Source organism: Thermobia domestica, chromosome 1, assembly GCF_964235325.1.
Source record: "Thermobia domestica chromosome 1, izTheDome1.hap1.1, whole genome shotgun sequence".
Taxonomy (NCBI): Eukaryota; Metazoa; Arthropoda; class Insecta; order Zygentoma; family Lepismatidae; genus Thermobia; species Thermobia domestica.
In genome coordinates this window covers 278,644,650-278,661,162 of record NC_137454.1, presented here as the reverse complement: position 1 = coordinate 278,661,162, position 16,513 = coordinate 278,644,650, and the positions used below count along the sequence as shown (strand labels likewise).

At 37.2% G+C, this 16,513-nt stretch overlaps 1 protein-coding gene across 6 annotated transcripts in view; it reads right to left on the bottom strand.

Moving 5' to 3' along the window:
* Nucleotides 1-16,513, bottom strand: part of LOC145661112 (extracellular matrix organizing protein FRAS1-like) — a 3,375,101-nt gene that overhangs the window by 2,310,504 nt on the left and 1,048,084 nt on the right. For all 6 annotated transcript variants that reach the window (XM_081726561.1, XM_081726566.1, XM_081726573.1 and 3 more), the window contains one exon: nt 8,594-8,800. In XM_081726561.1, coding sequence (XP_081582687.1) covers nt 8,594-8,800 — 207 coding nt within the window. The remainder of the gene's footprint in view (nt 1-8,593; nt 8,801-16,513) is intronic.

The following is a 16,513-nucleotide window of genomic DNA, read 5'->3' as shown; positions in this document are numbered from 1 at the left end:
CTCTTTCCTCCCACATTCTCATTTTCTTTTCCCACTCACTTTTCCTTCCCCGTTGGAGAAAAAAGGAGACATTCACCCCTTGAAAGAAACAAAATAACTAGACGTTATTACGTAGGTCTATCGAGACGAAGAAAACAGAAAAAACAGGAAGAAAGGTAGTACAAGGCAAATCGTATTAGACTTGCGAATGGCGTATGTATGACCGCCCACTTGCTTGCAACAGTGCAATAAAGAGGCCATATGAATTCCATTGATGCTTTTGTATATAGCCTATACCAGGAGAATTAATCGATATTCGTCGTCTTCTTCTCTTCACTTCTATTAACTTTATTTTACCATTGACAGTACACTGTCAAAAGTGTAAATCCGTTCTTTCCCGCTGTCACTGTACTGACAGAGGCGAAAGGTCTACTTTGACCAGCGACACACCGGTTGAGAACCAACGTTTTTGGTTCCTTTCGCTATGGACTATCTCCTCATACAATAAGGCACATCATTTTAAAAAATAAGTGTGCTATTCCTACTTTTATCTAGTTTTAATAGCGATAAGAATTTAGGTTTGTGATTTTTAAAAAGAATGGCTTTTAAATTTTAAAAAAATCTGCGTTTCACAAGATTTTATAAATGTTTCGGAGGAAATATTATCATGGTAGTTCAGTGTATACTGACTGTTCTTATTGTACGAAGGAAAAGAACACTCTTCTTTTTTTCTTACCACACCTAGGGGTGGTTGCAAGAGGGTAGCGGGGAAGAGGGAATCAGGGAATCATGTTTTCCTGCTAGAGTAGACTAAACAAACGTCACGATAGAAGGTAATTTATGACCCCGAATAGGAAGTTGATTGTGTTATCGTCATTTTGTTTTAACAAGTGGGCGATATACACAATTGCCCTCGTACCCTCCACCCCTCAAAACCACGAGCCCAAACTGGGTTGTTTGTTTTCTTGTGTGAGTCATTTTCCGTTCTGTGATGTTAGCTGGAATGAAAAGTGTTCATTTACCTTTTGAGAAGATGACATCAGCAAGCTTTGCGAAGAAGCAATTCAACAAGCAAGCAGTGTAGCACGACAGAGTCACAGAAGATGTAGATGATTTGGACGCTGTTGACAATGCCGAATCAGAGATCGAACCCGAGACATTTTTTGATCTTTGGCGCCATTTGGCGCCCCTTGAGTTTGTACTAAGTATGTCAAAGGACCCTAAATTTTAGCCAGGGACTTTCCTTAAGAATATAAAAGTGATTTCATAACTTAGTCGCATTTCGTAACGTCAGAAAAAAATGTTTTCTGATACACTGCAATGACATAAATTTTACACATTTTTTTGGAATTTGCAAGGTGTCAGAAAATAATTTCATTGTAAGACCTCAACCAAAAAGATTTCCCATTCGGAAGGATGTATGTACATTTTCAATAAAATTCTTTACAAACAAAATTGAAAAGAAGGGTGTTGGGGGGTGTTTTCACCCCAAATTTAGCATTTTTTCTAGATTTTTTTATTCTTGGCGCCTTGTGGCGCCCCCCTCGGTTTGTACCAAGTATGTCAAAAGACCCAAAAATTATACCAGGGACTTTCCTTAAGAATATAAAAGTGATTTCATAACTTAGTCGCATTTCGTAACGTCAGAAAAAAGTGTTTTCTGATACACTGCAATGATATAAATTTTACACATTTTTTTGGAATTTGCAAGGTGTCAGAAAATAATTTCATTGTAAGACCTCAACCAAAAAGATTTCCCATTCGGAAGGATGTATGTACATTTTCAATAAAATTCTTTACAAACAAAATTGAAAAGAAGGGGTTGGGGGCTGTTTTCACCCCAAATTTAGCATTTTTTCTAGATTTTTTTATTCTTGGCGCCTTGTGGCGCCCCCCTCGGTTTGTACCAAGTATGTCAAAAGACCCAAAAATTATACCAGGGACTTTCCTTAAGAATATAAAAGTGATTTCATAACTTATTCGCATTTCGTAACGTCAGAAAAAAATGTTTTCTGATACACTGAAACGACATTAATTTTACGCATTTTTTTGGAATTTGCAAGGTGTCAGAAAATAATTTTTGTAATAGTACTATTTCATTATAAGACCTCAACCAAAAAGATTTCGCATTCGGAAGGATGTATGTACATTTTCAATAAAATTCTTTACAAACAAAATTGAAAAGGAGGGGGTTGGGGGTGTTTTCACCCCGAATTTAGCATTTTTTACAGACTTTTTGACATTTAGCACCCCGTGGCGCTGCTCGGTTTGTACCAAGTATCTGAAATGACCCCCAAAATTATAGCAGGGACCTTCGGCAACAAAATGCTTTTTACTTTATGTCTCTGTACGCAATAGAAGTTATTTTAGAAGCTTTTCTTTCATACACTACAAACTGTTAAAAATCATTTAAATTTCCCGCGGTACGGAGAAGCGTACTGCCTGCTGGCCGGCGGGTAAATAAAGGTTAATGTGCAAACATAAACTGAAATTAACTCTACATATTCCTTTATACATGCAACTAAAAAACCGTATGAATATCAACGTAATGGTTCAATGCACAGACCTGAGTCCTGCTTGTTTCTGTTGCATTCTCATCGCACGACTCCGTGCTTCTCTGCGACGAGCACTGCTCACAGCGCATGCGCTCAGCTATTATTATCTTGTCATATGTTGACCTTGTTACGGAGTGAAAACACATGTTAGCTTCTGCTTCACTTTTCTCTCCCGTTCACCTGTGTTTGTGTTTATGTTTATACCCTCCTCCTCTCCTTCTTACGTTCATAAGAAACTGTAATACGTTTATGAGGATTGGTGTCTTTAAATGTTTACTATTAAGATAGGTATTTGTTCCAGACAACAAACATTGAACATCCTTAATAGATACATGCATTTCAGTGATCCACACATTGACAATGATATTTTGCAATCAGCAAACGATTGTTTCTCATTCAGTTTGTGTAGGAATTCATATTTTGCGTGTGTTGATAACACACAGGACTCTAGAAGCGAATACGATATCAATTTCTTTACCTGTTTTCTTAGCTTAACTTTATTATACTCAAATCATTTTGCAATTTATTTTAGTTGGTAATGTTTACTATACATCTTGGTAGTTGCTGATCATTCTCAACGTATGTACTAATAAAATTTTGTTTCAGGTATATTACTTCACTTTTATTATCGTATTTTTGAAATATGTTTTATGTTCTTTCATACCTAATTTTCACTTTCATATTTTTGATTATAGCATGATACAAGTATTTTGCAATTTTGAGTAATTACTTACAAATTCATACATTAATCTTGTTATGCATTTTACTAATGTTGGATTAATTTGAAATATGATTTTATATTCAATGTTTCCATTTATACTTTTGGTGTTACTTTCCTTTTTTTACGTTATAAATATTCATGAATTCAAGTAACGTACTTACGAAATGAATGATATACAGGGCTTTCCATTTCAATCCGCCCTTATACTGGGTTTGTTTTTTTTTATATGTATACGTTTCAATATTTTTTCATTCAAATTTCATTCCATTTTATTATGTTTAATGAACTCATTTATTCGCTTTTAAACACTTTTGTATGTTTCAAGTTTTCAATTTTGCATTAAGAGAAAATTGCAACTTCGCGGGGGGAGCGTAAAACTCATCTAATTTGTAATTTATAGAAAGAAAGCAAAAATAAATAAGAATGATTAAAAAGGAAATAGTCGGAGAAAAACGCAACTATTGAAAATTAATTTTCATTGCATAGAAAAGATTATTTTTCTTACTTCATTCAATCAGCCTTCAGCATTAGCCGGGAAAGACATGCAGACAGAGCAGAAGATTGAAAAGAAATCGACGAAACTGCAAACCTAAGATAGAAACACATTGAGGAGAGCTTTCCCACTGCCAGGAAATCGATCTGCTGAGGTATGAACGCTTCATCGCTCGAAGAACACCATACAAAGTTACAAAAAAGGACTAACGATTTGTAACATTAATCTTTTTACCTCTAAAACTCTGTCGCGCAAGATCTCTGTGTGCGAGCTCATCCTATTTGCTTTACTTCATCACCGAAAAAACAAATTAATATGAGGAAAAAGGTATCCAATATGTAAAAAGACAATATGTTTTATAAACCTTTGGATCCTCAGAGTACTTACAAGGGAACCTTCCGAAAATGATAGTTGCAGTGAAAGATGTGACCTATGTCAATTGAAAGAGCTGTAACAGAGATGAGCATTCCAAAAAAAAATAGCTGCCCATAGCAATAGGTTCAAGAAATATAAGGTATGGAAGTTCGGGAAACAGCAAGGTTGGACAAGGAAGGGGGGGAGTGCGAATTCCGCAAAAAATTGGGGCACGACAAAATACAACGATGACAAGTGATGTATAGAAAGATACTTGCCACTATAGGGAACAAATGAAGGCGACCAGTGGGTTAACAGTGTTGCCAACTGCAATGAAAAGTACATGTTTTGCAAAGAGCACTATATGAAGTGAGTGTAATATTCAGTGTCAACCTGTCATGTAGAACATAAGATATGGACATTCCACGATCTATCGAAAGAGGTACCACTCGGTCCCTGTTGTCATTTTAAAGTTTGAAGTTCGCTCCTGTAACCCTATGATGGGGATCATGGGGGCACTTGCTTCTCACAGACTTTTATTACCCACTGACTTTGGTACATTCCTGCATAACTGGATCCGTCACATTTTTGTTCCTTTCGCAAATCTTTCAGGTCACAAAGTTTGGTGGGACACCCTGTATATTCCCACATACGACCCAACCATGACATAATGTTCACTACTTCTGTTATCGGTTGTTGGCTCAACCCAACCATTTCATGTTCCCCGACTTGATATTGCTTAATCACTACAGCATTGATACATTCCGAGTGATGCCTGTTGCCGGAATTTTCTTTTTGTGAAGCAAGTGGCCTAACTATATTAAACTTGTCTGGATTTTCATGGCCAGTGTTGCCAACTTTGGAACTCGTTTTTCTTTTCGACTCTAGGTACGTCGGTTTCCTGCATAGTTGGTGCTCTCTTGTTTTGTTCATTCTGATATGCACAGCTCGTGATCAAATGTGGTGCATTATGGACAACTCCGTCTTTTCCGTATTTTTCGTACTTCTGTTTTTTCTATTTTCTTTTGTCAGATTGTACCACTGTTTATGCACGTCATATCTTATGTTCTACATGACAGGTTGACACTGAATATTACACTCATTTCATATAGTGCTCTTTTCAAAACACGTACTTTTCATTGCAGTTGGCAACAGTGTTAACCCACTGGTGGCCTTCATTTGTTCCCTATTGTGGCAAGTCTCTTTCTAAACATCACTTGTCAGCATTGTATTTTGCCGTGCCCCTCCTTTTTTTTTTTTTTTTTTTTTTTTGCGGAATATGCACTTTTTCCCCTTGTCCAACCTTGCTGTTTCCCGAACTTCCACCCCTTATGTTTCTTGAACCTATTGCTATGGGCAGCTAATTTTTTTGGAATGCTCATCTCTGTTATAGCTCTTTCAATTGGCTCAGGTCACATCTTTCACTGCAACTATCATTTTCGGAAGGTTCCCTTGTTAGAATATACCGTCGACTTCCTCCCAAAAAGAGGAAAGTCGCCGAAAACATCGCCCTCACAGAAGAGAAGGGAAGAGACGATTGCTAGCCAACTATGATGCTGGGACCCCGACTCCTTATTGGTCACCGCTCAGGACTGATCTTGTAGCAATTTTGATGTCCAATGAATTAGATTACTTTCCATTCTTCTTTATGGAGTAAATAAGTGCCACCGAACAACTTCTACAAACTGTGAACTGTGTTAATAGTGAAGTGTTTGTGTGAGTGTTGGTGCAAATTACGACGAACTGGAATGGAAAACTTATAAGTCCGTAAGTAGTAATCATTTATTGACATACATCTGAATCTGTTGCAGTTTCTTTACAAATGCGTATAACTCTGATCTCCCGTCTGAATGTCTTTTTCTAGAGTAGGTGTTGTTTTCAGTCCGACACTAATCAAAATTTTCCTAGAAACTAAATCCGAAATTAAATCCGAAAGGTAGGAACTCAAAATACTGACAGCATTGCCTTTTTGTATGGTTATGCTTATACATTGCAGTAAAAATTGATAGCTTCTAGGATCTCATGTTTTGCTGTCAGACTTGCTCCTAGTTCTTTCAAAAAATCCATTGCTTCTTTGCTGAAAACACCTGTTGTTTCGGTAGCAAAGGCTATAAAATGATGGTCTTCTTTAAGTTTAGAGTATTTTGAGTGTGTGCGTAAACAAGCCGCTTCCGCTGCACTCCCTGCTTTTATACTTGTGGATTGTAGATAAGATGGAGCAAACGTATCCACACATGTGACATCCCAGACTAATCTTAGACCCTTTTTCCACGGAATTAATGTTATTCCGTCTGGCCGTTTACCATCGTTCCTGAACATTCCTGGAGGTTCTAATATACTCGGAAAGTCGATGCTTGCAAGAGTTCTTTCGATTATGTTGTTTAATTCGCTATGACGTGCAAATCTTCCTCCACTTTTGTTGCAACTCAAGGCATGAAGACCTTTCTTGTCCATCTTGTTGTTGCAGGTGCAAATAAATTCATGGCAAATATTCAAGCCTAACCGCAATTCTATGCAGATTTTGAAAAAGTTGTCATTCAAGAATGCCCCTATGTTTACAGATGGTGTTGACTGTAGCCATGCTCCTGATTCCTTCTCTCTTAAAGCTTTGATGTGTGCACTTTCAATGTTGTTTTCAGCGACTATTTCGTGTTCGATTACCTCGTTTAGAATAATTTGATCCAATTGTTTCTGTGACTCTTTTAAAACTGGGGTTTTTCCACCGTAAATGCCTTTCCAAATTTCCAAAGCCTCTGCCAAATGGCTTATTCCCACTTCGTCAACTGGATAATTTATAATTTTGGAAACGAGTGGCAACGCTCCGTGGCAAGAGGAAATGAAGGCAGGAAGGCATAGGTCTGAAGCCTTTCTTATGCCTAAACCACCCACTCTGATGGGAAGGCTTGCTTGAGTCCATTGCGTTTCGTTTCTTACATCTTAATTTATAATACAAAAAAAAAAAAAAAACGTAATGGTAATCAATATATCTTAATGATTTAGTGATTTATTTCTTGCTGTTTTTTCTGTTTTTGTAAATAGGCGAAAGTAAGCTGCTATTATTTATTTTCAAAAGGCATCAAGAGTTCCACAAATACAATAACAACGCAGATACAGTACGTTGTTCTCATAATGTTCTTTAGGATACTAATCATGCTATCAAGATGTTCTACAAACCTCTACTAAATTAATGGATAAACTTTGCAAAAAATTCTAGGGGATATTTTCACTTAATATCTTACTATTAATAAATAAAAACAATTAATTGGATACATTACAATAGGAACTGAGAAAAGGCTCCTCTCCAGAGGCAGTACTGTGGTGGAGTAACAACAGAATTTTTTTTACTGGCCTTCAGTTTAGTCGAAATTCAGCGACAGACAAATTTGTTCGGATTATTTCGTTGTGGAAGGTTAGTCTTTTTTTTTTAATATGGTTGGTTCAGCGTCTTTATGGTTTATATTACCGTGCGAAAATGGAATGGAGAAAAGAAGGGGCTTGGACGTGCCAGCAAGCGAGAAACCGAAGAGCCCAAATATTTCTAGTTCCTGAATACAATTAACTGACTTCCAGACGTAACAGAGATTCGCAAATCTTTCTATGGAAGGGAAGAAAGAAAAAAAAACAATAAGAACTCTTGATTTTCAATAAAATTATATATTTTCTATTTGGTATTTTCGAAGTTTCTCGTCAATGACTTTTTAAGACAGAAGAGGAAATATTTCGTTCATTAAAAAGGTGCCGGTACGCCCTACCGTTGCGGGTTTATTGGAAGCATAGTTGAACTTTATTTATTTAAGAGAAAAATACATATGATTGAGAGGAATCCGTCCGAAATAGAAGTCTCTCACGAATTATGGAAGTGTATATGAGAATAAGTATACACATAGTATACACATTGATATTTCGTTTCGTTTCGTCTCTCGTGAGAATGATAGCGTTATAAAGTTTTACTGGGACATATGCAAACACAAGCTTGGTCCATCTCGTCTCCTGGACAACAGTATTAAGCTCTTCCTCTGGTGTTCCTCCAGTTTTGTTTCTGTTCACAGTTGCAACCATCTTCTGACCTCTTTTCCGTGCTCTCTATTCTCATTGCAGTCTTCTAGAAAATGACATTACATACGTACTTCTACTGTAACATCTAAATATGTAACATCTAAATATGTATATTAATTAATATTGTGCTTGAATATTAGTAGAACATTTCATGTTACAGCATACTTACATGTAATTTTTGGATCTAGGTTACGTTTGCTTTCCTAACCATCAATATTGACAGATACAACGGGAATGAAATGATAATGTCTCTTGAGGTGACTACATATTATCTACCGATGCAAAGAATGAAGGTAAACCGACCACCGAAGTAAACCGATTTGGAACAGCAGAAATATGTAACCTTACTTATATACATCTTTGAGGTGTTCTAAATAAATCCACATTAGTACATCTATTAAAAAATGACTGAATACAGATGAAATATTTACACACCTTCTTCAACTAGTAGAGACATCATGTCACTAGGAGGAAGACTGAGAACTTCAGGTGACAGGTTTTCCGCAATAAGCTTAATTCTACTAACAGCTTCAAATTTGCCATTCGTGGCAAATATTTCAAAGGAATCATTCTGCAAAGTTTGAGAGCTGCGGCGATATTGAACAGCTCCATTCTGGAGATTTGTGTACGTAAATTCACTACCTGCAAAATAGTATGAAAACATTCATTGTCATTTGTATTGCCATGATACAATTCTTTTCAATCATTCAATGTTCACATTTCTTTCACTGAAAGTACAGTATTTTTCTTCTAAATTACTATAACTGATTTACAGGAAAATGCCTCCACTCAGAATCGAAGAAACTTTTACATGCAATAACTTTTAATGAGCAGTATACTAATAACTAAACAAAGATTATATTACTTATCATATTACAAACAAGTAGTATCTGAGAGTCCACACACAAGGTCAGAAACAATATTGACGACACAAGAACTCCGATTTCAATCACCGCGTATGATTAGATTTGTACCTTGGTCCCGATGTGCATCCATATAACGTATAGAGAGCAAAATATATAATTTATAATGAATTTCCCATCAAACTAATTAGTAGTACCTCTCATGTGTGGCAATATAAAATGTTTGTTTGAAACCTAAAACATCCTTCTGACAGTCGAGTACAAGTGTTTAGCGATAGTACATGGAATCAGGCGTTCTAGTTCCAAAAGTTGTCTTGTTTATGCCAGATTAAATGATAATCTAGTTTTTTTCTTTTTTATCCCTCAACTTATACAAGACCACGTTTCTTAAGTTTATCGGCAATTGCTTCTTCTCAGCGTCTTCGAACTTTCGCATATGATACGCAAATTTATATTTAAATGAAAAATTTGAGTTACGCTACTTGGTGCTAAATTCGACTCCTTTCCAACGAAAGAAATAATACTAACATTTTTCCTTTCAAAAAATTTCAGTATTACTTCTTGAAAGGACTAAAGACGAAAGTAAGACAAACAACTAAATTTGTGATTAACGTTTTCATACTCATGATGCGAATTCGTCTTCTGTGCTATAACATTTATAGTACGTTATAACCAATCAGTTATATTTCACAAGGGATGTGAAAAGTGATTCTGCTTAATAAAGTCACCTTGTAAATGTGAAAAAGACAAAGACTAGATTACAAGTTGTCGCCATATTAAACTTGTGAATATAGAATCATCGGGTATCTTAATTTAATAAGCGAAGTACTGTATGTTGATTGCTAATTTAATATTTATATGTATTTCTTCAATGGTTACTCAATATCGGTCTTCCGAAGATAAAAACGAATTAAACTTATTGACCGCGCACATGGCGACAACTTCCAATCACAACTTCCTTCAGTCTCATTAAAATAGAGAAAGACTAAGAGAGAGATATAGGGAAGTCGAGGAGAAGGTAGAGGAAGCAGAGAAAAGAAGGACAATAGATGCAAGAAAGAGGATTAGGAAGGAATTCTGATGGAGATATATTATCTCAGAGATAGTAAAGGACAAGAAAAAATTGTTACAAGAAAGGTATATTGAATGGTGTATGGTGCAGAAAGAAGATAAAAGAGGGAGAGAAAGAAAAGGTACAGAAGAAGAAAATATGGGATAATCATCAAAATATAGTAAAGAAACTTAAATAGGTACAAAAGGTGCTTCATGTTCCCGATCTATTACTTGAGAATCGAGTTTGAACTGTTTGTTGCGAGACACATGTTTACCCATACAACTCTAACGTGAATCGAGGCAAATACACAAGTCGGAGTTACCCAGACCCAGCCCAGATGGTGAGAATTGTTAAGTTGATTGCCCTATTCGTCGTTTCTGATAATGAAATAGTCTTCATTTGCTTACTGAATGAACCAACGTCGCCCAATGAACCAACGTCGTACTTGAGTTACTCAAGAAAAAAATCAGGCGATAAGCTTATTATCCATGAAATGGAGTTCTTGAAGTCTTTGGATACAACAGTTATTATCTCTAAGTACCCTTCCGCTGCTTCTGCTCACCTTATAGAGCAGTTTCGAATTAATCAAAGATTAGTAACCTTCATGACCTAGGTCATGAATCATACATAACCATATTTTCAAACGAAAGTATACACATAACAAATCTTATTAGTTTGCACTACATTTTAGGGCTCTCTACTTAAAATTAGAATTACCATGCATTCGGTCACCAATTTATACCATATTTGACAATGTATTTATGTACGTAAGTAAGTTATATATATTAGTGTACATAAAATGTTAGGGTATGTCCATTAGTATTCAGTTTACGAATTTAAGCATATTTTATTATTTAAATATAGCTCCTCATGCAAGTTGGACATTTACAAGGAGAGATCGAATCTCTTTCGCTATAGTCTGGGTAAAGAAATTCACTATACGATTCTAAATCTCGTTGCTTTAAATGGTATCACTTATTTAGCGTGTCCATGTTTTCACTCACTAGGTGTCCATGCACACTTTACCTTTATTCAAAGGTACACATCGTCGCTGCGCTTCGAAGAATCGCTGTGTTAAAACCATAACTTTTCAGGAGAAGCAAAAAACATTCCAAACACTTAAACTTTCGCCAAATATACACGGAAACAGTTGGAAAATATAATAAAATTTGTTTTGCATATATTATGCACTGGACATTGTTGTAACTTGCTTCAACAATAATATACAGTAGAGCGTCGATTATCCGAACGTCGGTCAACCGAACGACCGCTTAACCGAACTATGTACTCGCTCGCACCTGTTACTCTCCCACCCTACCGTCCATCATCCCCCTCACTCCCAAACCAAGTTTCTCACAGTAGTTGCCGCACTGAGCCACCGCTGGCGGAACATTGCTTCTAATGGGGCCTTCATAAGGCGCTGCTGACCGGCCAAGCCGCCAGTCGCTGTGTTTCAACAATCAGCACACTTCTGTCGGTTTGGCACTGGCTGTAGAAGTAGCGGCAGTATCAAAGCTGTTCACAGCAACAGCTGCGCCAGCTTAGAGTTGAGGCGTGCCGCTCCGCGCATGGCAAATAAACATGTACAGTTCGATTATCCGAACAAACCAGTTTTCCGAACACCCAAGTCTCCCAATTACTTCGGATAATCGACGCTCTACTGTAATCGACGCTTTTTGTGTTTACGTAGCACATGTCGGTTTATCTTTTGCGCCTTTGTAAGCATATAGAGGATTTGTAAACATTAATCAATACGTAAGTGATGAGAACCTGAATCTTTTAATTTCAATCGAAATTTAAAGTATAATTTTATTAAAACATTATAATGATATTAATATAATATAATTGACATATAGTTATAATACAGTTGGCAATAAAGTCCAATGTATAGTAAAGTAAGTCAATATAAAACAATGTCCTTCAAATACTGCTCATTGTTGGTGCGAAGTTACTTTACTTTTGATCTTAATGCCTAAGATTATCATAAAAATGCTGATAGTCTTTATGCATAAACATTATCAAACCCTGCAGATTATCGTATTTGGTTTTCTCAATTTTCAAAGGTTCATAATAAAGACTCAATGGTTCCACTCTGCTATATTTCTGTCGCCTCTGAAGAAGAATCTGCCACTCATCCGTATGACGAATTTTGTAGAATACCTCGCCAACCTTGTACATCAGCCCATTTATGTCATTGACAGTAGGATCTCCTTTCTTCCTTCTAGGTCTAATGGAAGGATAGTTTGACGGTACTTTTTCATAGTCCTTGAAAAACCGGTGATCCAAATAGTGTATGTTGTAAGGTTGAGTTCTTCTGGCTTCTTCTATTTCGGATAGATAATCTGCAGGTGAATAAATTGGTGGGGTAAACATACGCTCCAACGTAGAATGGACACTATCAACTTCCATTATAGTATGTCACTTTTCTAATATAATCTGTTCTATTTCGATATTTAGTTTGGTTGAAATATCTGACAAGGCACTAACTAAGACTTTGTTTTTATTCTGATATTGGCATCCATCGGAAATGAGAATAATCTTTTTCGGTGTTCCAGACTTATTCCCTATGAAATCCATTATGCAACTTGTGAATTCATTAGCAGAAACATTCCCTTCTCCTTCGTGCCAAAAATACAAACGGACATCTTTTGTATCTTTTGACATAGATGCTGAAGTTATGGATTTGAAGTTTATGGCAGTAGTATTGTTTTGAAACCAACAGTTTGGGGCATAGCAATACACTTTGGACATCCATTGATACGACAAACGTGGAACAATCTGCAAGTTCTTTGGCTCTTTGAGCTTCCTCTTTCTTTTGGATATGAATACTAAACTCATCTGCTGTTAAGTTACCTTCTTTGTATGCTGTACATATATCACACTGATCTTTTCTAGGCTTGCAGACTGAGATCTTCTCTTGCTCCAGAATGTCGCAGAACTTTTTTCTTTCTACGTGAGCAATATTATTTTCTTGACACCACTGTTTATATATTCCATGCATATTAATAACTGATCGAAAATCAGGTTCCACGTACATTCGATTACTGGAGGATCAGCAATAGTGACTTGACACTTTCGGGATAATTGACAGCTATTTTTTTTTTATCAAATCTGATTTCAGCTTTTTTGAACTTCTGCTGTTTTGAGGAAATCCTATTTTCTTTTTGCGTGGGATTGCGTGTATGTTATGAGGTTTTATCCAAACTTCAAAAATATATTTCTTCAAATCTGTAGTAGACAGAAAGAAGTTTCTGCAAACCTTCACCTTGTTTCCCTCTTTTGTAGGTAAATAACAGTCATAACCATGAGTTTCTCGTGGAACATCTTCAATATTTTGAGTTCGCCTTCTCAAAATTGGGCGATAATTCAGTAATTCACACACGTATGCTTTCTTTTGAACCCACGAATTAAAAGCCCAAACCAATGCAAAGACCTTCCTTCTCTCATTTTCATCAATCTTGTGACACATGTAGTTTCTCTCACTTCCTTTCTTTCCATCCGTGTGTGCACATTTTGCTGGAAGCATTTTTCGTTCTTCACGTTCCACCACAAAGTATGTTTCCTTCGGGCTTTTTACCTTGATATATTCTCCCATGAAGTCTCAGCAATTTGTTTAGTTCATCTGAATTCAACTTATGTGGAATTTCTTCTTTATAGTTCTACTCTCCTGCAAGATTCTTTTCCACTGGAGGTTTGGTCGAAAAGTTATGTCTTATTCTCGGTGGTTTCAGTACTTTTATGCTCTTCATCCACATTGCTTAAAACGGGGGAATGTAATAGCTCACTTTTTGATTGTTCCGTTGCAAGAACGCTCGTGGTACAAGGTACATCACTTGAAATGTTGTGGGCTAACACAGTTTTCTCTTATAGAAATTGTATTTCATTTTCTTCCTCGCCACAATTAAGTACGGAATTGACATCCATAATGTCATTCATCACTGTTTGGAAGGATGATATTGCGACTAGATCGTCGACACCAGGTGGATTCACGTTCCATGAGTTATCTTCGACTGCAGAACGTGGAGGCAAAGGATTATCCATGGATGTAGCCATTCAGTTAACCTCTTCCTCAGATATTGCAGACTCAAGGGCCAGCTGCAGAATAGTCTTTCCTCTACTATGCATAATGAGCAACTACCTGTGTACTGCGCACGAACGTCTATAAGAAAAAGTAGCAAATAAAGGAGCTAGGTGTTGTCAAAGGTACAAAGTAACTGAGCAATCATGTCAAGGACAATCCGCTATGTGTTGCTTGAGTCACTTAGCAGAAATAAAGGAGCAGTTCTCTCGTTACTGTACATAGCGGCTTTCATTTTTTCATTGCTATGGCGAAACAATAGAATATTCACTTATCACATTATAAGGGACGCTGCCTGACAACTTTTAGGTTTATTTGCACAGCATAACTCATTTTCGACAAAACTGTCACATAGCGGTTCTTCGAGGCGCAGCGACGACATACTGTAATAATTCAGTTGTTTCCTAACTAGTCCTTATCACACATACATAATAGGTGGGCCGAATTTCAAATTTTTTCGAAAATTGGTTCGGTGAAGCGGTTATAGGGTGTCTTTTAGTGGGCAAAGTGTGTTAGATTTTTTTTCAGAATTTTTAGTCAACGCCTTCATGTGCGGCATCGAGGTTTTATGGAAAGTGTATGCAACCCGCACTATTCGTTACAATATTTCACGCTTTTGGCTATGTAAAACACATATATTCCCATCTTTTTTAGATTCAGCCTTGGAGGCAGCTTGAATTATACCTAACGCATCTTTCCAAAGCCCACTTATGTGCAGTTCTTCGCTTAAGTTGGCCAAATTTCAATGCTTAAGGTAAGAAGATTGCTGTTTTTATTTGTATGTACAAAAAGTTGATTTATTTTATTTAGTCTAAGAGTATTGTTTATTTACTTACTTATTTATGTATTTATTTATCTTTTGCTGTAATGCAATTCATTATCAACATTCGCGATCATTTACTCTTTGTCCAAAAATAACCCAGAACTCACCATGAACAGGTGATTGCACTTCGAGTTCCACCCACTTTTATTTACCCCCTGTCTAATTTTCTGCCATGGCCTTACTTGCTTGCGTCCTCACTTACTTGTTTTACTTTTCTAGATGGCACAGTCTTTTTCTCGATACGAGTGTTGGCATTTCCTTGCTAGAAATCACGACACAGCGTATGTATCCGTCGCGACTTGCCATCCACACACGGATTGAGAAGCTTGCGTCACCAAACGCACCATTCGCTCTACTGCTTGGGTATGGCATGAAAACGCAGTTATTTCTTCTCTGGGCAGTTTCATTAATCGCTAGTGCAACAATTCAAGATGCAGGAGACATTTAAACAGAGCGCAAAATCTTGTTATTGATAAAAATGTGATAAGGAGGGAAAAGAGTAAATTCAGCGCAGCTGTTCAAGAAAGTAATGACATAGCCGGAAAATCTGTTAGAAGAGTCTTCTTCGGTGGAAGAAAAGACCAGACTCTAACGCAAGCGAAGAAAGGAAAACATTTGTATCGACGGCAGATCGAAGAAGAACACTTAACAATAGTGGAAGAACCAGGTTGAACATATTTGGGCAAGGTCGTGCCGAAGTCTAGTGGAGAGGACATCGCCGCGTCTGCGTACGAATTTCTGGAGGAAAACGGAACTGATCTGTCAGCGGTGGTAGCTATGACGGTACACCAATCAACACGGGAAGATTTAAAGGGGCTCTACACTGATTTAAAAAAAAAACATCGAGAACTTCAATGGACTGTTTGTCTTCTTCACGGAAATGAACTACCGTTTCGTTACTTAATATGACATCTCGATGGAGGAGCATCGGGTCCAAAAAACCTTTCGGGACCCATCCGAAGAAAGCTCGACAAGTGCGAGGAAGCGCCATTGGTAAGATACCAAGCAATAAATCTTGACTGGTTGGATGAATTCACAAAAGTTGAAGACCTCAGTGCGGACCAATAATATTTACTAGCAATGTGCAGAGCAATTCACTCAGGATACTGTTCTTCAAACTTGGCGAACAAGAAACCCGGTCCAGTGGTCCAGTCACGTTGGCTCAACAAGGCATGTCGCATTCTTCGTCTGTACATTAGCACAGTGAGACCTTGCGAGGCTTTCATGTGTCTTGTACAATACATCTCATGGTGTATCCCCGGGTCTGGTTTGCCATCCAGCAAAAGTCATCATGCTGTGAAGGACCGCGGCATTTATGGAATTTGGGAATCTAGCCCAATTTCTACCCACGGAATCTAAGCAGACAGTATTCCCTGGATTTTCCAATAACTCGCAGTTCTTAAAAATAATTTTGACGTGGACGATTACTACGACATGGTGGAGTGGATGACCTTGTCCCCCGCAGAACCTCCGCTCACCAAGATGTTCTCCGACGATGCTCTACGAGATTGAAGAAAATATTTACTAAGTTGCATTG